This window comes from Alternaria rosae (genome assembly GCF_020736505.1).
Source record: "Alternaria rosae strain MPI-PUGE-AT-0040 chromosome Unknown BKA58scaffold_1, whole genome shotgun sequence".
Classification (NCBI taxonomy): Eukaryota; Fungi; Ascomycota; class Dothideomycetes; order Pleosporales; family Pleosporaceae; genus Alternaria; species Alternaria rosae.
The window spans coordinates 2,952,108-2,971,178 of NW_025763570.1; the positions used below are offsets into that span (position 1 = coordinate 2,952,108).

Here is a 19,071-nt window from a genome sequence, read left to right on the forward strand (position 1 = left end):
ACATCCATAATCACTACTACGACTTAAAACTCTAGTATCGAACCAGAACTTCTTTTCTCCCAAGATGCATTGGGTTTCTGAAGTTCAACTGGACCGTCACGACACTTGCGCAAGCCGTGACTTACGAGCGACTTTTTTCCGTTCAGACCGACTTTAAAAAAAATCGCAAGAAACTGGAAATACAGGAGAAATCAACTTGAAGTTCACCCAAGTCATGAGGCGTAGTGCACTGTCGACCTCGGGAGGTCACGACTCGTTTGTGGCTCGCCGCCCTCCACGGAAGCTAACGTTTCATCCCAGCCACCCAAACAGCATGACAGTTTCATCCCTCCTTACCCTCCCGCCATCATTCCAACGTCTCGCAAAGCGCCTAGAAGGTCGAAGCGACCGTTCCTGTATGATCTGCGTATCGTGATATGCCTCGCCTCAAGGGCGCCTGAGCGCCAAGGTATCCATTCTCTTCACGCGCCCGTTTCCGCCATGCTCGAAGCAGGCGTGTGGCCGTGTTTTCCAGGCCGACGCAACCGATTGTGTTGTTTTGTGTTTGTCTCGTGTGTTTTCTGCCGGTGGAACTTTTGCGCAGGACGAGGGAATTGGGGCAGATGCAGGATGCAGTACGGGTGTTGCGGCCAGGGAGAGCAATGCATCGTGAAGTCTTCACTGGGCCGAGGCCAACATCTACGCCTGCGGAGCTTCCTGAGGCAGTGCGTATAAGAGAGGCCTGTTACCGCCCCGAATAGTAGCCTCATCAGCATCTTCAACTACAGTCTTCTCTACTACTCTCTACTTCGCTCTTCATTCAATTCTATTCCTTCCGCTGGTCGGTCCTTCATTATCAATAATCACTTAACATAAACACTATTACCGACACCGTCAGAACCACTAACCAGCCAACTCAACCGCAAAAATGAAGTTTACCACCTCCGCCATTGTCCTCGCTCTCTCTGCCCTCGCGGCTGCCATGCCTCAAGGCGCCAACGCCAACCGTCCCGTTCCCGAGGGCGCTTGCTGTGTCGCAAACACCAGCTTGAAGCAGGATGTATGCACTGTCAACGGACAAAGCGGCCGATGTGTTCCCGACAGCGTCAACAACTGTAAGTAACCCATAAATCATGGTCCGCAAATGAGCGTTTGGGGCTAATCGTATCACATAGGCGGCGCCCAATTGACCTGCATCGAGGACAGCCGATTGAACTGCGACCCCAACACTCTTGAGAGGGGTCGCCCTCTCTGCCGCCGCATCCAGGGCGCGTAAACGACTGGCGGTTGGTTTCGAGATTGGAGGAACAGTAAATATGTCTATATTATAAAGATCAGTATGAATTGGATTGGACTTAGTAGTGGTAGGAGGAGCTGTGGTATTCAGGTCCGATAGTGGTACAGGCTACATCAGATGACAATGAAGACGCTGCATCACCTTATTGATATCTTTCCCAGTGTCTTTGTAACCAGTTGTTGTAGTCTTTGTGAGCTTTGAGATTCCGAGAATTTTCGATGAGTTTCTTAACACTCTCGTCTTGTCCACTGGCGTTCTACCCAGTATCTAACACAAAACCGCGACAGACCGATATAGGGCAATCAAGCTGCCAGGCTGCCTTGTTCACAGGTAAAGAACAGTACTACTATATAGCCTTGGAAATACATAGATGCGTACTGATCGCGCCTTGGTCATTTGATACACATCCTCTGCTTCGCATACGTGCACGCTGTACAGATTTCTGCCGCTACTTAGCGCTTACAACTTCTTCTTGTTGTTCGTTAGCCTCAAATCTACTCTGTCTTCGGAGCGACCCAGGCAAGGTACTGCAAGGGTCTTTGCGTTATGGTCCTACGCCAGAAGCAAAGTCTTTATCTCAATGATTGACTAAGGATGACCTAAGCATAACACACTTCTGATATGAACACATCTCAAGGCCGGATATAGTCTATGTAGAGAGTTCGTTCTGCTAGATATACGTAATGAAGCTGGAATAGTTGGATGTGGGTCTGTGCCTACGGTGTTGCAAGAAGGACCAAACATGATATGCCGTTCGTCGACTAGGAGTTTCCATGTCTCGGCGGTACTTCCATGGGAACCCGAATTTGTCGAGAGTAGCTAATGTGCAGGAAGTTCCTACGGGTGTTGGTTGGCGGCTGTACCCGTGGACACCTGCATTCTTTGACGTGTCAGGCTCGCGTTCGTGTGACGTCATCGACAGCGATACTCCGCCGCTCACCAGATATCCCTATGTAAAACAACAACAGTGCTAGAGATTGGAGAGATCGTGTAGAATGCCAGCTGGGCAAGACGTTCGTCTGTCAGAGCAAGGAGGGATGCAGAGTGCTGATGAGATTCTTCTCCATACATCCGTGGATGGATGCATTGCAGGGTTTCTGGTAGCGCCAGGGGTTGATTGATAACCGTTCCCTCGGGGACCCGACACTTGTTTCTTTCTTACGGTACCTGCTTCACACGAGGGCGGTCCCACATTCGCGACTGGTTCAGTGTGCGCTCGGTGCAAGGCAATACTGACATAACGGCTTCGTTCCCGTTCTCCACCCCAACGCTGGAAACCCGAACAAAGTTGTAAATTTCATGCTAAGCGACATCGAAAAGCGCCTTTTCAACGACAATGGCATGTTTTCCTCGACGTTTTCTTTTTCTAACAATGCGGATGTCGGCGGCCGCACGAAGAAGTCAGTGACATGATACCCATTGCGCCTTTTCGGAACTAAATTCGAGCCTATAGAGTAAGTTGCGTTTAGCATAGTATCATCACTTTAAGTCCAAAACAACTGACAGCAACCTAGCTTGAGTGAGGAGTTTTGCAACGTTAGTCTACCGAATCCGCTTTTCTTTTTACACATACTTAACAGCCACAGGAACTTTGCTCGGATGCACCGCTCGATTCTACAGGCCGTTTTCACGATCGTAACGCTGCCATCGAGGAATTGAAACGGATGAGACCAGAGTTTGCATCCATGACTGCGCTTGCGGTCGTGTCGAAGTATGTTCCTAGAAGTGGTCTACGTGGTAATTAGGCTGACAGATGAGAAGTATCGAGACCATGAATGTCGAGAAACGCTCAAAGTTGTGCGCACAGCCACCGATAGCAGTTCAAAACAATGTGCAGATATCAGCCTCAGCTACTCCACCAGCCGAAGGTAACTCTACTATATCGACATCATCCTCATCGTCCAATGACTCGCAATATACTGAATCAGGTTTCGTTTCTGCTCAAGAAGATGACGAAGCAACGGTAATGTAAAGCCTCACTACTCAGTCCAACCAGGGGAGCGTTGTTGGTGCAGCAACACCAAGTGTCATATCGACATCTCGGGACGAGGAACCGCAGGCTATCTCCTCATCAGAAAAGGCATCGAAGGCGCCTTTGTCGCAGATTTTCACATCGACATCGCCGGTTTGCGTCCATTGATGGGTATTGGAGATAAGAGCCCCCCACTCTACATGGGTCAGGTCGAAATGGTACTCATGAAGATGTCGTCTAAGAACAAAGATGGGCCACTCGATTACAAGTTGTTCACCAAGGAAGTCCAGCGGATAGATCTAAATGATGCACAATGGCAAGCCCTCATACAACGTTTAGCGATGCTTGAGTCCTTTCTCGATCTGGACGGCAAGGCGGGGGAGCCAGAGTTCCTTCCAGGCGAGATGATTATCATGGATCTGTCCGATGCTTTCATGTCATCGAGCACAGCCTGTGTTCTCTTCAAGCTGGGCTTGGACCGCTTTCTGGAGTCTCCCGTCAAGAGTAAGATGGTAGTGTTGGACGAAGCGCACAAGGTACATGCTTTAAATTCTCGGCCAGTGAGCTTTTGCTAACAAAACGCTAGTACATGTCCGATAGCCCAGGATCCAAGTTTCTCGCAGATAGTCTCCACCACACCATCCGTGTGCAGCGGCACTTGAGTACCAGTATGATCATCTCTACTCAAGAACCGACCGTATCCACGGACCTTATAGCGCTTTGCAACATCACCGTCATTCATCGCTTTACGAGCCCTACCTGGTATGCCGCAATCAAGAGACATAGCAGCGCCCTGGACGACAACAAGGCTCTCATGCAGCGGATCGAGGGATTGGAAACCGGAGAAGCGCTTGTGTACTGCCCGAACACTGTACTCACGAAAAATGACGACGGAAGCTTAGTAAAAGCTACGGGCCGGCTGCTTAAGGTCAACATCCGGAAAAGGATAACGCAAGACGGTGGCGAGTCGATCATGGCCGTGTGATTGGTTGCGCATGCTCTGCAGGTGTACCGGCGTGGGTCGAGCATGATTCCTGGGCGTTTTGAGTGGATGTGATTATTGTGGAAACAAGTCACTTGAAAGGAAACCAAAGGGTGAGTTGAGACATAGAATTGTCATTTATTTGTGACTATTAAGACACCGCAGCAGGCGGAAAAAGCTTCATGGCATGTTCTTGTTGGGCGCTCCTTGGCCCAACTTGAAGTAACCAGGGTGTAGCTTCTGGAACACTTGAGTGGGGTCGTACTTCTTGCTCACAGCAACAAGCTTCGCTACATTCGCCGATCCATAGCTTGCAAGAGGGTTCTGAAACTCGCTTGCGTAGTTCATGTAGATGTAGTCGTTGTCCAACCCTTTGCTCTTCGCATAAGCCTTGACCTTGTCCATGACAGTGGAGAAGAACTTGAGAACAGCAGCGTCATCCGAAGCCTTGTTCCACCAGGCACTCATGTTCATGACAAAATAGGGTCCCTTGCTGGCGTCAAGACCGAGCGCATTACCACCATTCTTCTGCATGCCTTTGAGTTGGCCTTCTGTGATAGCTTGAATGGAGATATACGGCGAAAGGCCTTCGACGTCTTGAATATCTGGAAGCAGCGTGTAGTAGGTATCGACGAGATAGGTGTAGAGTTCGCGGTCGACTTTGAGAGACACGTCCCACATAGTCTGGCGGTTGCCAAGCTCTTCTTCGGCACTACCGCCGTTCATCTTCATAGTCATGTTGGCCAGCGTGCCAAATGCTGTGTCATCCATCACGGGAGAGAGGGCTCTGATCTCCGCGAATACGGGAGGATCGGCGACAGGTCGTGCGTAGTGTGTTTGTACGATCGCCATTTTCCCGATACTTGGGTTGAAACCAAAAGACTGCGCGGGGTTAGACACACGTCAATAAAACGCCTGCAAGACTAGTAGGTACTTACAACAATCTCAGCAGCATCAGTGTCCTTGGAAGATCCAGTAATAGCGAAATTATAGAGAGCATCGAGTACGCCTGTAAAGTTGTTTTCCGTGAAGATGCGTTGACCACCCCACATTTGGCCGAGTGGGAACGCATCAAGTTTGAAGTTAGTAACGATGCCAAAATTACCGCTTCCGCCCCGAAGTGCCCAGTACAAGTCAGGATATGTCGTTGGGGTTGCGATTACCACGAGACCAGAGGCTGTGACGACTTCGTAGGCAGCAACGTTGTCGCAGGCCCATCCCACCTTGTTCGAGAAGAAGGAGATACCGCCACCCAATACGAGACCTGGAACACCCACTGGGGCCATCTGGAGAGTTGTTAGTCAGCTCACACGATATGTCTTCGGTCGGACTCACTCTGCCACCAACAACTCCAAGGCCTGACTTCTCAAGTTTGGTGTAGACATCGACCCATAGATTACCTGGCCCAACATTGGCATAATTCCTATCGTTGGATGCCGCAACGGTGTTGAATCTCTTCATTGAGACGGTGATTCCACCCTCGATGCTTGATGCTCCAGCAAAAGCAGCATGGCCGCCACCCTTAACAGCAAAAGGGCACTGAGTGAGACGAGATATCAAGACCAATGAAGATACTTCGACCGTGCTTGAAGGTTCGAAGATGCACCTAGGGTTTAAAGCGCCCTGTTGAGCAGCCCAGTATGTGCCCGTGAAAGCGTCGTAGGCTGAAGTCTGTTCGGATACGAGCTTTCCACTGCCATAGATGAGCTTCAACGAAGAGCACTGCGTACTTGTCAGCGTTTTGGGAATGAAATGGGGAGATAAATGATGAGACGTACAGCTATCGAGCAGCCACTGAGTGCGGTCCGTTCCACCAAGCCTGAGAGCTGAGGAATGGCGGAGACATTGACACCATTGGCGATCAAAGCTTCAGTCACGTTGAAGTCTGCGGGTTCGAAAGCCCCAGTCTGAGCTGTAACAGATGCCACGAAGGCGCCAAGGGGAATGAAGGATCGCATCTTGGGTGCAGTGGGAAGGAAGAAGAAACTTGGGCGTGACTCCAGGAAACCGGATGTGATGAAGCGTAGGTTTAGCCTAATTTATTCTATTGCGTTTGGCAGATCTTTATCAAGCGACGATTGGTATGAGTATGCGATTTTTATCTCGCTTGCGCTCTTGTTGCCGCATTGAAAGTTCAGCCAGTGGGAGCGGCTAGGGTCACATGAGGGGTTCGAGATGCCACGCGGCGGCGAAAGACGAGCTTTGGTCAACTAAACAACGCGCGCCACCTGGAAGTAGGTATCCCTGACAGTGTTTATATTGCGGCGGCAGATCCCTTGCATACACTACTGTTCGATCGCCTCGGAGTTGCTGGTGGCCTAAGACGGCTTGTTGAGAAAGGTAGGACGGAGGATCATGCGCTAATCGCGAGTAACCATGCCGCAGTATGTATGGGACGCGACGGTAGACTGTTGGTGTAGATGAGATGGTAGTGTTGCCGAGGTACCCACTCCCAGGTAGCGGAGTCCCTGAACGCCAAGCCACTACGGAGTGCTCCCTATTGACTCTGGAAAACTTCCTATCGTGTCGCTCGTCCACCGGCTTTGAGCGGGCCGTTGTGCCTTCATCCGTGATCTTCCCGAAACGCCTTTCGTATATGCCAACCAGCAATGTTGCAAAGACGCTTAGCCATATCGTCGTGCTCATCCATCTTGCCACCCGCATTAGCCGGCACTGCGTTCACCAGAAAACTTTGTTAGAATATCTGCACCTACAAGGAATGCGTTCCTACCTCGCGGCCTGCAGCGCTTCACTGTGCCACCCAACCCCTGGCCGCTGAGTGACCAGTAGGATGTATCCCATGAGACCCAAAGGGACGGTTGCGGGATCCTTCATCGGACATATCCCGTAAGTAACTCTTGCTGCTGATTCGCAATGGTAGCTGGCTTGGTTCTAGAATTCTGCGTCTTTATGTTCGCTGCACAATTAGTGCGAAAGCTGGCGACCTGCACTGTACCTATTCGCCGTACAGTTTTAATCGGTTCCAAAGACCTGGGATACAGGATCAAGCCTGTTTTATTTTTCTATCGGTCAGGTATTCGCTGGAGTGCCCTGCAATCCTTCTTTCATATCACACTTTGCCGTAGACGTGCATGATGATTCCCTTCCCACTGTCATCAAACACGAACAGAGAGATTCATAGGTGTTAGTGACGACAGGGTGTCTCTAGATGAAGTACCCGTTATGGATGACAGACACGGTTCGTGAGGTCCGTGGTATTGTTTGCGGAGGCTCTTGAGATATGTCACCCATACCCAGGCTTCCGCCATCCTGATCACAAGACGTCTTAAGCCCCTTCTTCACACTGTGTCGCTCACGTTATCATTTGATCTCACTCTCCACCTCATTATGTACGAGGCTTCGAAGGCTCCAGTTTCCAAGGATGTTCTTCTACGGACGAACGTCGTCATGCTCGTCCTGACCTCCGGATTTGTCTTTGCTCGCGCCGTACTTCAAATCGCCAAACGCAAACCATTCGAACTGCCAGACTTCTTTGTCTATTTTGCGTATTGCTTGTTCATCGCGCTATGGGCTTGCTACCACGTCGTTGCGCCACCGATATACAGAGCGTATGCAGTATTGGAGGGACAGGCTGAGCCGTACGCCACGATGAAAAGTGATGCTATCGCAATGCTGAAGTTTCTCGTGGCCGGTCAAATCTGCTTCTACACACTTCTTATCTCGGTCAAGATGTCATTAATGACATTATATCGGAAGCTGCTCGCCGGACTACCGAGCATCTACAGGAAGATATGGTGGGGCATGGTCGCTTTTTGCGCGTTGGTAAGTGTGCAAAGCGAGACTTATCCGGGTTTTTGAGTTGACAGACCTCTAGGCGTGGATTGGTAGTATCACTAGCACTTTTACTACATGCGACGACCTGAACGCCGAGTTCAGAGAAGGCCAATGTGGAGGAACTCCTGATGAAGACCGTAGAGTCATATTCAGTCTCTACTTTGCATACTCCGTCGACGTGGCGACTGATCTTGCAAGTAAGTTGAGTCACTAGCGTATTGTCAGCGGGGTGTACTGATCCATGTAGTCATGTTTCTACCATTACATCTGACCTGGAACCTCCAGATGCCTCGCAAGCAAAAGATCGGCATCTTCATATTGTTCGGCAGCGGTTTCGTCTGCATCGCCTTTGCAACTTTACGGTGCTTGCAAGTTGGCGTTGATGGTAGTGGGAAGGCTACAACACCAGAACCCAAGTGGTTGATGCTGTGGACCATACTGGAATGTTCAATAGGTATGTTCGCCGGTACGTCCATGAGGTTCAAGACAGAATTGACAGAGTTCATAGCCATTATGATCGCATGTTCGCCTGCGTTCACGTCTTTCATTCGAAAGCGTATAGATGCTTCGAAACCATCGTACAATGCACAAGGCTACTTCAAACAAGGGACTGATGAGATAAAGATGAAGAGCATAATTTGCGCCCCAGGTCGAGCCACACGTGACGCCGCGGATATATACTGGGATGACACGCACAGTAGCCAGGAAGAACTCGCAGGAAACTCTAGACGCATTATCGTCAAGACTACAGTACACCAAGATGATGAAGTTTCCAGTCATCTCTCGAAGCATCTGGGTACCAGACAATCCTGGACGACAGAGGTACGCAGTGGTAACGGAAGGGTAGCATAACTCAGCTATTAAACCAGTCAACACCTCTTACCATCTTATCGCATATATAACCAGTGACAAGCGCATATGTCCCTTTATGCAAAATGTCGATGACTTGTTCGTTGATCGGCCATGTCCACGGAGCCATCGAAACATTCGCCGTGGTCTCCATCAATTGATCCAGCATGATTCGAATGCCGGTATGCATGAAGACAGCGACCGGTCCGATGACGCCGTAGTACGACATGACCGCTCTGAAAGGCCCAGCAAGCATGCCCATACCGAAGTGATGAGCATGATTCAACAGGAAGGTGTGGCGCTGGTAAAATTCTGGTGAGACACCCAAGTGGTTGCCCATCGTTCGTGCGGGCACGTAGGAATCTGGACGGCCTGTGAAGAGCTGTTCGACTTTGTTTGATCCTGACATGCTGGAGAAAGTCAGGCATTCGCAGATAGAAGATCAAATAGCGATTGTCTTACACTAAGGCACCCACGAAGCCGGCTCCGATACCGATAGCGACCGCGCGACCGAATCCAACTTGGGGAAATCTGGGAAAGCTCGATTTTGCATCTGGATACGAGACCGTTCCGGTTGCGGTGTGGTATTGAGGCATTGCGATTATGCTGTGGATGGCGACAAAAAGGCAGTAAAGGTCACCCGAGGTGATTTGAAACTGGGAAATGAAGGACTAGAACCATCGTTGCTGTTTTAATTTGCACCTGGCGCTCGCGTTGCGACGTTGTGTGGTCGTCAGCGATGACCGATGATTTCGTTCACTTTGACGTCACATCGTCGGGACTGCACAATGCACAACATGTCGCCGAAGGTCATATATGAAGAGGCATGCGAAGATGACGATCGAAAGAGAAAGCTTCCGATGTTCGTCGCCATGGGGAATAGGCTTGTTGATCTTACACAGCAGCGCGTCAATGTCGCTAGGCGTTAAGATGCTACTGTCGCCTCAAGCATTGCAACATTATAGACTTGACTACATGGGTTCTTCTGGCTCGTTTTAATTGTCCAACTATCTTGAATTTGTCCATGCCAATGCCATTGGTGACAAACTCTCCATTGGTGAGCGATTCCACGATCCTTTCCCTATTACAGTGCGTGCTTTTCATGCATCTAGACACCTCAAAGCTTAATGTTCATGACCATGATGCTCGTGCCCAGCACCCTTCTCTGCGAAATCGATCTTCCACCCTCTGGTAATGAACACCCGCGGATCCCTCACTACCGCATACGCAGCCTTCTTACCCTCGGCAGCATGGAACTCAAGTGGCACAGGCTTTTTCCTCTGCGTCTCCTTCTCACCTTCTTGCATGACGACGACCTCAGACTTGTCTTTCCAAGCCTTGGGCGCGCCGACGATGATGATCTTCTCGACGCGCACTTTCTCCATGGTTTTGAGGTACTTCTCACATTTGACAGTGCGTTTGTTGGAGTCGAGGTTTGAGGAAGTAAGGATCTGGCGGGTGCCATCGAAGGAGAAGCGGCGGTGGATGAAGGCACCCATTTCGTAGTCAAAGGTCTCGCCATCGTCAACGTACAGAGTACCGGCAGCGTTGCCGTCTTTGTCGAGAGCGATGACTAGAGTGAAGGGGTCGTACTTCATGAGTCCAGAGGAACGACGGGGACGGTCGCGGCGTGGGATGACGTGGCCACCCTGCATGAGAAGGGGAATCTTTTCGAGAGGAGCTGGTACAGTGTGGTGTCCAGCGCCGCTGTAAGTGGTGAATTCAAAGTAGTCGTAGTAGGGCTGGTCGTCCGCGAGATAGATAGAGACACTGTCAGCACCCTCCTTTGTAACTGGCTTTGCGAGAAGACCAGTGGAACCAATGTACAGTTGGTCGTCGACTTCGAAACCACGCTCGTCAGCAGGGTGGACCCAGAAGTTGGGTCGGATGATAGGGGCACCGGTGGTGTGAGCCTCGTGGAAGGCAGTGTACCAGGCAGGTAGGAGCTGGTAACGAAGACGAAGGGCTTGAGTGATGATCTCCGTGTACGGAGAGCCAGCGACGTATGGCTCCCGGCGACGAGTGTCGATATGAGCGTGGCCGCGGAAGAATGGGTAATAGATACCAGCCTGATACCAGCGAGTCAGAAGTTCTTTGCTTGGGTTACCGAAGAAACCTCCAACATCCGCACCACCGAAGGGGAAGCCAGAGATACCCTGGTTGAGGACCATGGGTATGGAAGCCTCAAGATGACTCCACTCAGCCTGGTTGTCGCCAGTCCACATAGCAGCAGTGCGCTGACTGCCGGAGTAGAAGGCTCGGGTAAGCACGAAGGGACGGCGAATCTCACCCTTCTTACGCTCCGTGATGGCTTGGTATGTCGCATTGTGGAAAGTCATACCGTTGATGTTATGAACATCGCGATGCTCCCAGTTACCGTGATGCAAGTTGTCCTTGGGCATAGTTGTCTCAGGGCCGTTGAACACCGAGGGCTCGTTCATGTCGTTCCAAATGAAGGTGTTGTGGGCAGTGCCCTTGAACTTGTCGTAGTTGAACAAGCCCTTCCACCAGTCAATGGCAGCCGGGTTGAAGCAGTCAATCCACATAGACGAGCCGGGCCAGCACCAGCCCTCGTACTGCTTGCCTTCCTTGTTCTTGACGGCGAGATCCTTCTTCCTCAGCTCGTCGATGATCGGGTAATCGTTTGTATTCTTGATATGAGGGTCGATAATCGCAACAAGCTTCCTGTCACGCTTGTCGAGCTGCTGCTGCATGCCTTCGGGGTTGGCGAAGGTCAGAGGATCCCAGGTGAAGTACTTCTTCTCCTGTGTGTATTCAATGTCAAGCCAGATAACATCGTACGGGATGTTGAATTTGTCAAACCTGCGGTCGACGTCCTTGACATCCTCATCGGTGACGTAGTTCCATCGACACTGGTGGTAGGCGATAGCGAAGGACTGGGGCATAGCTGTGTAGCCAGTCAGCTCACCATACTGGCGAGTGAGGTCTTGAGGAGTTGGTCCGAGGAAGACGAAGACGTCCAACAGACCACTCTCAGACATCCAATGCGTCTCAGTATCGGTATGACCCTCAACACCAAGAGCGAGCGGGTTGGCCGTGTTCCTCTTCTTTGTCACATCGATCCAGGTCTCGGCACCGTTGAGCCAAAAGACACCGACAGTGGAACCCTTGCGATGGGCTTGCATGAATGGGATGGCGCCATAGAGGGTCATGGGACTATCCATCTCGTACTCGAAGACGTCGGCATTGTATAGTCGGTATGGCTCAGTGTAGGCATTATCGCCGCCCCTAGAGATTGTCAGCTAAGTAGGTATATGTGTGTGTGTGTGGATACTGCGCACCTGGTGGTCTTCAGAGATAGCCTTGTCGCGTGCTCTGGGATACCAAAGACGTGCGCGTATCCAGGGAATGTAATGTCTAGCGCAACAGCTTCAGGGCCTCTCGGCTTGCTGTCTGTGTTGCCACCAAAGCTCTCGTCCCACCACGTGCTTTCGTCTTCGACAGGTGCTTCTGTCTTCTTCTCTTCCTCCTTGACTTCTTCCTCGCCCTCCTTCTTTTCTTCCTGGGGCTTCTCAACCTTGGGTCGCCAGTGTTCGACGTTCATGTAGCCGCGCTCATTGAACTTGACTTGCGTCTCACCATCGCGTTGGAATTCGATGCCGAAAGGCGTGTGACGGATGACGGCTTGGTGCTTGCTGCCCTTGCCGTAGACAACCTTGGTGTAGCCTTCTTCCGTCTCAGGGTTGAAAGCAGCGCCCTTGGACGGGTCTAGCCCTCCAACAAGCGTCCATTGTGCCGCCTCGTTGTATCGCTCCTTCCGTGCTTGACTGTCGTGGCGTAATTGGATGTCACCCTTGGCCCTCTTCTCTTCGTCAAGAGTAACGCGTGCTACGCCCGATTCCAGGAATGTGACAGTAAGCGGCAAGCGAGCTTTCTCTTCGCCTTCCTTCAGTGTTTTGAGCACGACAGCATCTAATTGGCCATCCTTGAATGTGATTGAGGCAGGGTCGAGAACGTAGGGCGAGGTCCAGGAGCTCGAGGCGGAGACGTCATCGGCGAACTGGCGGTTGCGCTTGCAGAAGCCCGATTGACTGCATGTTTTGAAGTTCTCGTGCTTGACCGACACTGATATCTTTTAGTAACCTCCTCGTAGCTTCGTAGGTATGTCATCGTGGGCTGGAGATATCGGGAGTGAGCTTAGCTACATACCAGCTGGCACGAACAGGCAAGCCAACAGCGCCAACACCAAAAGCACAGCCGTCCACCGGGGAGGCTGCTTCCGTAAAGTAATCATGACAGGCAGCTCTCTAACACACAGAAGCCAGCCTGGAATATCATCAGTCAATCAAGCAATCAGCCAGTCCCCAACGCTCGAGATGCCATGTGGACTTTGAAGCAGCGCCAAGGTCAGGGTCCAGCTCTCTTGCACAAATCGGGCATAATTTTATGCAAGCTACCCCACTAGACAACAACGAGGGCGTCCATACCCCACCCCCTTCATAAAATTCCAGCTACACGTCCGTCTCTCCTTCTCAATTCCTCTCATCAAGTCGTAAAGACAAATCACTTTTACACAAAAACTCAAACGTCAATTCATCGCCAAAATGACTACCGAGCAGACGTACGTTGGGCATCCTGATCCCAAGACGAGGGGCAGCCGAAGGGCGGTGAACGGTATACTGACAGATGAATAGCTTCATCGCTATCAAGCCTGACGGTGTTCAGGTATGTATTTTTTCTATTTCTTGAAATTCGTACTATTCAGGCTGTCAACAGCGGATCAATTGTTGCACTGGTTCTGCTGTTACAACTGAGACAGCGGGGTTCTCAACAAAAGATAAAAAGCACATATACTAACAAATGCCCAACAGCGTGGCCTCATCGGTCCCATCATCACCCGCTTCGAGAACCGTGGCTTCAAGCTCGCCGCCATCAAGCTCGTCACTCCCTCCAAGGAGCACCTCGAGAAGCACTACGCCGACTTGAGCGACAAGCCCTTCTTCCCCGGTCTAATTGCCTGTACGTTGGCCATATTGAACGGAATACACCCAGCTCTACCGCTAACACTATCTAGACATGGGATCCGGCCCCGTCTGCGCCATGGTCTGGGAGGGCCGTGACGCCGTCAAGACCGGCCGCTCCATCCTCGGTGCCACCAACCCCCTCGCCTCCGCCCCCGGCACCATCCGTGGTGACTTCGCCCTCGACGTTGGCCGCAACGTCTGCCACGGCTCCGACAGCGTCGAGAACGGCAAGAAGGAGATCGCTCTCTGGTTCAAGGAGGGTGAGGTCCAGAGCTGGAAGTCCGCTCAGCACGACTGGGTTTACGAGAAATAGACGTTTCACACAGTCAGACTACGAGAGAATGGAGCGAGCTTAGTAGCTACAAGCTTCTGTGGCGGAAAGCTGGTTTACAACTGGCCTAGTAGTCACAGACGCTTTAGGCGAAAAGCTGGCTCTAGACTTCAGGGTTTAGGTGTGGGCTATGAAGATACGATCGCATGAAAGGAATATGGTAGAAACCAATGAGACACATGAATGATCTCTAAATGCTTTGATGACTTGCAAAGCGATGCAGTATTGAGCATGCTAACATGGTCCCCCAGAACGTGGACGTGATGCACCCAGTGTACCCTATACATGCGCCGGTACCATGACCATACCATCCTTGAGACGTTGCTCAACGCCGCGCAAAAGCCCACAGTTCTCATGCATCTACATCCGCCGGCTCCTTCCCCTTATCCTTACTCCTCGTCCGAACCCTCGCCTCCTCTTTCTCCGCCAGCTCCGTCTCCACCTTCGCGATGAACCAACCTCTTAACTTCTCTACTTCGCGCCACTCCCCTGCACCCTTCTCAACAGCCGGCCCTCTCGTCTCTTCTCTTGCTCTCAATTCACCAAACACACCTCTTTTCGCACCCCAGACAGGTTTTCCCCACCGCCATACGCACCATGCACTCTCATCTGCGCTTATAAGCATGGGATGCCGATTCAACGACTTCACAGCGAATGCGCGTAGTAAGATCACATCGCCAACCTGCGCCTCTGGAAGTGCGTTCTGATAAGCGCGGAAGATCTGTACCGTTGTCGTCTCGGGCCAGGAGCTAGAATCCGTTATCTGCACACTGGTGAACCAGTGTTTTGGTCCCTTTTTGGCTTTCTCGCTTGGAGTAGTAGGAGAGGTGACCAGGGCAAGTATGTCGGGATTGGCAGCCGAGTGGAAATCAGAGGAGCGGTTGAGGAAGTAAATGAGGTCCTTTAGAGGAGTATAATAAGCTAGTGGGGTGGAAAGGCCGACCGAGGGTGGTTCAGGCGTATTCGTGTTGGCGTCCTCGGACGATGGATCAATCAAGGTTGGAGATGCGGGGATGGTTGTTACGTCAGTCGACCTGTGTTTGCGACTTGGTGTTGTCTTGGGCTCTGATGAGGCAGTCACGGCTTCCATGTCGACCTCGGTGTCGGCTTGGAAGGAGCACAGACCTGCAGATGTGGTTTGCGTGAGCTGAGGCGTCAAAAGCGTATTTTGTTCATGGTGGGCGTTGATGGTGGGTTGCGACACCATGGCAGTCTGCTGGCTTGCAACCGGGGTGATGGGCCTTTTACCCTGTTGTCTCGTTCGTTGGTCAACCTTAGGTGAAACTGGTGGTGAGCTGCGCATGAGCTCGTCGATATCACCGACGTCTTGGCTACCTCCACCCGGAAGATCATATACTTTTCTCCTCGTTCTTCGTACGTTACGCGGGCTAGGAGTCATTATGTCTTTTGACCGCGTTGCATGTCTTTGCGTGCCTGGACTGCTGATCAACGACTGTGTAACGTACGAAGGTTCAGGCTGAGCAGGACTACTACTCCTGATCTCCACAATTTGCTGCGCGTTCTTCTTCCCTCTGGCTTTCTGCCTTGAAGGCCGTAACTCTGGTGCAGTTGCTGACGGCGGCTTAGAGCCTTCATCATTCTTATCATCAAAAGCATTAGCACGGCCGACAGGGTCGCTGTGATGCATATACTCCATGTCTGAGGGATGCACAGTAGACATTGAATGCTCAGAGCGTGCGCTCTCTTCTTCAGAGTCTTTGACGGAAACGACATCGGAATATCTGCCTTGCGAGGCACCCAACTCCTGCGACGGCTGGAAGCTCGAAACAATGCGGTCATACTCCTGCGTTTGGGATACTTCAATATCAGGAATGGAGTCTACGCTTCTTTGTGAAGCATGTCTACGCGAGCCTCCTTGACGAGCGATGCTAGCACCGGTTGACAAGCTTTCCATTGGCGACAATCTCGATTGCGAGCGAAGACTATAAGGAGACGTCTGTATGGATTCCTGTGAAGGAGAGAGGGCAGAATGAGTGCGTGTTCTGGGTGGTGAAACGGCTGAACGAGCACGAGAAATCACAGATCTTTTGGACCGTTTGTTGACTTCAGGGACAGCAGCATCTTCTTTCTTCAGGGGCGCTGATGCCTTTGCTTTTGACCTGGTATTCCTGGCAGGCGGCTCAAGCACAAGACTCATGCTTTCGGTCTGGTGGGCATCCTCAGGTTCGATGCCAGGATGTTGGCTTACAGGCTCATTAGCTGTCTGGGCGGTATTGACAGGCGCTAAATGGTCATTGAATTCGTCTGGCTGGAATACGGCGGCCTCTTCTATTGTTTCCATGTGGACATCTGATTGACGGTCATCTTCAAAGGTAGCTATCTGGTCATGTTCCTGCCCGAATGATGCGTGCTCCATCGGAAATGCGTCTTGCAAGTAGTCGTCAGTAGCCTCCAAGGTCGATTCTGGCAGATCGCCGACAGGTGAAAACGGTTCCTCCATTGGGCGTGGTACAACCTCAGGCTCCGGTTCCTGGGATTTAGTGTGAGTAACTGTTCGCCCCTCTGATCTATCAAGAGCATGTGCGTCCGCGGTCGCAAAATCCAGGTTTACAAACTCACTATGATTACCAAGATCCATGGCTGGGAACCGGTCGTGAGAAGGAGACTGTCTTCGACTAGAGCTAGGCTGCTGCTGATCATGCCTGGTGTCGATCTCGCTGTTATCGTCTGGAGGGGAGCCTAAGTCAACGATGGCTGACGTAGCCGTGGAACGTTGTGTGTCTGTATGTAGTGCTTGGCCACGGGTGTCCTCGAGGCTTCCAGTCACAGATTGCATGTCATCCGAAACATTGGAGTCTTCTTCAGGCTGTTGAGAAGTGTTGGGCTGCATCGTAGAGTCTACTGCCATTGAATCCGGCTCGATCTCACTCAAGGCTTCTTCTTCGTCCTCCGAGGAGAGTTCTACGACTTCTGGCTCGACCGTTTCGTCTCTAACCATTTCTGGATTTGCAGTAATTAGATTTTCAACCTCCTCATCTGTATCATCACTCTGCGGTGTGCTCGGGCGCGACTGAGAAATATGTTCTGCTTCCGCATCGTCATCGCTATGTTCGCGAGCGGCGGGCGAGTTTGGAATGTCGATATTCTCAGCCTTCTCCTCGACTGGCCGAGCTTCTGGTGGAGGCGACGATAGCTCCATTGGGCGAGAATAGCCAGCACCGTCCATACCGAATGTGAATCGCACAGGCGTGAAGGCCGACTCGTGGTTCGGGTGGAACACCGAAGCTCTCGATGAGCCTATTGAACTGAAGAAGGACGTCTCGCCGATATAGCTCGCTTCACTTGGCGGATCTTCTTCTTTGTCTTCCGTAGCATCGGCTTCTACCGGCTGTTCGGTAGTAGTAGCAACGCCAAAGTAAGACGCAGCATCAGCATCATGCTCCCCTGGAAACGGTGACGGCAATGGAAGGTTGGAAGCGTCTTGTGGAGCAAGGGTGGGACTTGCAGGCTCTCGACCGATGGGTGTCAACAAGCCTGCAGCGACCGACGGGAAGGCGGGGGGAGGCATAGCAATCGTAAGCTCGTTGTTGGTGTGATTGTCAGCCCCGACGGCGGGCACAGGTTCAGTCCCCAGATGTGATTCTACGAATTCTGAGCTTGCTTCGTGAGTCGAACTCATCTTGTCCTTTCCTGTGACCGCCTGCATATCAACCACATGCGCTTGGACGCGCTCAAGTGGTCCGTCTTCTTGCTCTTCGACATCTGCCTCGGTGGTGCTCGTGCTGGTAGCATTGAGCTCATCACGCGTGTTGCCTTCTTCCTCGGTATTGACTTCGGTGTCAATCTCGGTGTCGCCTCCAAAAGCATATTGTGCATCTGATGGTAGATGTTCGTCGGGCCCGGTGTAGAGATCGTAGGAGTCGGCGTTCTTTGTTGGCCCTGCAGGCGACTCGCCCACTACCCCTGCGCCCTCGTCAGTTGGTGTATTAGGCTCCGTATCTTCGTCTTCCTGAACGGGCAGAGGTCCGGCTCTTCGTTGAGGCGAAACGGGGGTGCGTGGAAGTTGCCCTGCGCGACTAGGGGACACTTCAACAGACTCGAGCTCTTCGTCCATGTTCGCGTCCTCCTTCTCTGGCGATGGTGTCCTCGCGCTGTACGTCCACGCCTTCCAGTCCCCGTATGACTTCCTGTGTCGCTTTCGGTCATTGCCGTCTTCCGTCTCGTCCGCCAAGGGATCGTAGGGTACTTGGAAGGAGGGCCCGTCGGACAATCGCGCCCGCTTGAAGAAGGCAGGGGAGGAGAATTCGCGCGCGGGCGTCAGGGCTGCTGGGCGGACAGGCGACCCGGGCGCAGGCGTGGGTGCGGCATCGACGAGTTCGAGACTTGCTGTTTCGCTGCCACTTCGATAGACCCGGATCACTACTGTCTGTGTGTATGATAGCTCCCACTCAATGCTCTTGCCTGGTGTGCTGACGGCGCCTTCCTTAACAAACTCGGCGCCTCGTAGGCTCAGAACCACCTCATCGCCAATGCCCACGCCTGCTGTCGCAATGGCCTTCGCGCTGGCGCCAGAAAAGCGCGCTCTAACTTGTCCGTTCTTGCGCCGTAGTCGGAGTTCGGGCTCAGCGAGCAGCAGCGCAAATTGTCGCGTCGATGACGAATATGGCCATATTAACGTGACGGTTGCTCGGAACTGCTTCGATTCGATCGCGCCCAGCTCTGGACTGAGCTCTGAAATGTGGGCGTGATCCATAATGCGCGGCGAGAGCGCAGATGTGTGCTATGAATGCGACATCTTGAGAAGGGCGATTTGTCTAGGTGGGAAAGTGGGTATTGCGCTCGTGAGTGGTGGTGTTGACGTGTGAGCAGCGCACCTTCCGCGCAACATCCCTGCACACTGCCATCCGCTTGCAGCCACCT

At 52.0% G+C, this 19,071-nt stretch overlaps 8 protein-coding genes across 8 annotated transcripts; 5 read left to right on the forward strand and 3 right to left on the reverse strand.

Annotated features, from left to right (window-relative positions):
* Positions 1 to 907: 907 nt before the first annotated feature.
* Positions 908 to 1,255, forward strand: BKA58DRAFT_434177 (uncharacterized protein; the record flags this gene model as incomplete). The annotated part of the gene is made up of 2 exons (XM_046173249.1): positions 908 to 1,094; positions 1,155 to 1,255. The coding sequence occupies 2 exons, from the start codon at positions 908 to 910 to the stop codon at positions 1,253 to 1,255; spliced, it is 288 nt and encodes a 95-aa protein (XP_046031298.1).
* A 2,575-nt stretch (positions 1,256 to 3,830) lies between these two features.
* Positions 3,831 to 4,308, forward strand: BKA58DRAFT_373282 (uncharacterized protein). The gene has a single exon (XM_046169200.1). It carries the CDS (start codon positions 3,838 to 3,840, stop codon positions 4,231 to 4,233), a length of 396 nt encoding a protein of 131 aa, XP_046031299.1. The 5' UTR covers positions 3,831 to 3,837; the 3' UTR covers positions 4,234 to 4,308.
* A 66-nt stretch (positions 4,309 to 4,374) lies between these two features.
* BKA58DRAFT_373284 (FAD binding domain-containing protein) lies at positions 4,375 to 6,644 on the reverse strand. Its single transcript, XM_046169201.1, has 4 exons — positions 6,009 to 6,644; positions 5,566 to 5,952; positions 5,169 to 5,516; positions 4,375 to 5,112 (listed from the first exon to the last, which is right to left on the reverse strand). Exons 1-4 carry the CDS (start codon positions 6,186 to 6,188, stop codon positions 4,411 to 4,413), a joined length of 1,617 nt encoding a protein of 538 aa, XP_046031300.1. The 5' UTR covers positions 6,189 to 6,644; the 3' UTR covers positions 4,375 to 4,410.
* Positions 6,645 to 6,721: 77 nt separating this feature from the next.
* BKA58DRAFT_373285 (uncharacterized protein) lies at positions 6,722 to 7,420 on the forward strand. The gene has a single exon (XM_046169202.1). It carries the CDS (start codon positions 7,105 to 7,107, stop codon positions 7,324 to 7,326), a length of 222 nt encoding a protein of 73 aa, XP_046031301.1. The 5' UTR covers positions 6,722 to 7,104; the 3' UTR covers positions 7,327 to 7,420.
* Positions 7,421 to 7,578: 158 nt separating this feature from the next.
* On the forward strand, positions 7,579 to 9,119 carry BKA58DRAFT_447024 (uncharacterized protein; the record flags this gene model as incomplete). The annotated part of the gene is made up of 4 exons (XM_046174211.1): positions 7,579 to 8,013; positions 8,066 to 8,222; positions 8,273 to 8,479; positions 8,534 to 9,119. The coding sequence occupies 4 exons, from the start codon at positions 7,579 to 7,581 to the stop codon at positions 8,875 to 8,877; spliced, it is 1,143 nt and encodes a 380-aa protein (XP_046031302.1). The 3' UTR covers positions 8,878 to 9,119.
* A 459-nt stretch (positions 9,120 to 9,578) lies between these two features.
* BKA58DRAFT_373288 (neutral alpha-glucosidase AB precursor) lies at positions 9,579 to 13,216 on the reverse strand. The gene is made up of 3 exons (XM_046169203.1): positions 13,045 to 13,216; positions 12,177 to 12,960; positions 9,579 to 12,123 (listed from the first exon to the last, which is right to left on the reverse strand). Exons 1-3 carry the CDS (start codon positions 13,127 to 13,129, stop codon positions 9,999 to 10,001), a joined length of 2,994 nt encoding a protein of 997 aa, XP_046031303.1. The 5' UTR covers positions 13,130 to 13,216; the 3' UTR covers positions 9,579 to 9,998.
* Positions 13,217 to 13,335: 119 nt separating this feature from the next.
* On the forward strand, positions 13,336 to 14,385 carry BKA58DRAFT_373290 (nucleoside diphosphate kinase-like protein). Its single transcript, XM_046169204.1, has 4 exons — positions 13,336 to 13,456; positions 13,530 to 13,560; positions 13,707 to 13,854; positions 13,910 to 14,385. Exons 1-4 carry the CDS (start codon positions 13,440 to 13,442, stop codon positions 14,170 to 14,172), a joined length of 459 nt encoding a protein of 152 aa, XP_046031304.1. The 5' UTR covers positions 13,336 to 13,439; the 3' UTR covers positions 14,173 to 14,385.
* On the reverse strand, positions 14,311 to 18,997 carry BKA58DRAFT_373292 (uncharacterized protein). Its single transcript, XM_046169205.1, has one exon. The coding sequence runs from the start codon at positions 18,902 to 18,904 to the stop codon at positions 14,543 to 14,545; it is 4,362 nt and encodes a 1,453-aa protein (XP_046031305.1). The 5' UTR covers positions 18,905 to 18,997; the 3' UTR covers positions 14,311 to 14,542.
* Positions 18,998 to 19,071: the final 74 nt, after the last annotated feature.

Coding starts and splice junctions, on each gene's coding strand:
- BKA58DRAFT_373288 (XM_046169203.1), bottom strand. CDS start 13,129: ATGATTACTTTACGGAAGCAGCCTCCCCGGTGGACGGCTGTGCTTTTG. Junction 12,961..13,044: donor TTGCCTGTTCGTGCCAGCTG/GTATGTAGCTAA, acceptor AAAAGATATCAG/TGTCGGTCAAGCACGAGAAC. Junction 12,124..12,176: donor CTATCTCTGAAGACCACCAG/GTGCGCAGTATC, acceptor GACAATCTCTAG/GGGCGGCGATAATGCCTACA.
- BKA58DRAFT_373284 (XM_046169201.1), bottom strand. CDS start 6,188: ATGCGATCCTTCATTCCCCTTGGCGCCTTCGTGGCATCTGTTACAGCT. Junction 5,953..6,008: donor TCAGTGGCTGCTCGATAGCT/GTACGTCTCATC, acceptor ACAAGTACGCAG/TGCTCTTCGTTGAAGCTCAT. Junction 5,517..5,565: donor TTGGAGTTGTTGGTGGCAGA/GTGAGTCCGACC, acceptor ACAACTCTCCAG/ATGGCCCCAGTGGGTGTTCC.
- BKA58DRAFT_373285 (XM_046169202.1), top strand. CDS start 7,105: ATGGTAGCTGGCTTGGTTCTAGAATTCTGCGTCTTTATGTTCGCTGCA.
- BKA58DRAFT_373292 (XM_046169205.1), bottom strand. CDS start 18,904: ATGGATCACGCCCACATTTCAGAGCTCAGTCCAGAGCTGGGCGCGATC.
- BKA58DRAFT_373290 (XM_046169204.1), top strand. Junction 13,561..13,706: donor TCAAGCCTGACGGTGTTCAG/GTATGTATTTTT, acceptor AATGCCCAACAG/CGTGGCCTCATCGGTCCCAT. Junction 13,855..13,909: donor CTTCCCCGGTCTAATTGCCT/GTACGTTGGCCA, acceptor AACACTATCTAG/ACATGGGATCCGGCCCCGTC.
- BKA58DRAFT_373282 (XM_046169200.1), top strand. CDS start 3,838: ATGTCCGATAGCCCAGGATCCAAGTTTCTCGCAGATAGTCTCCACCAC.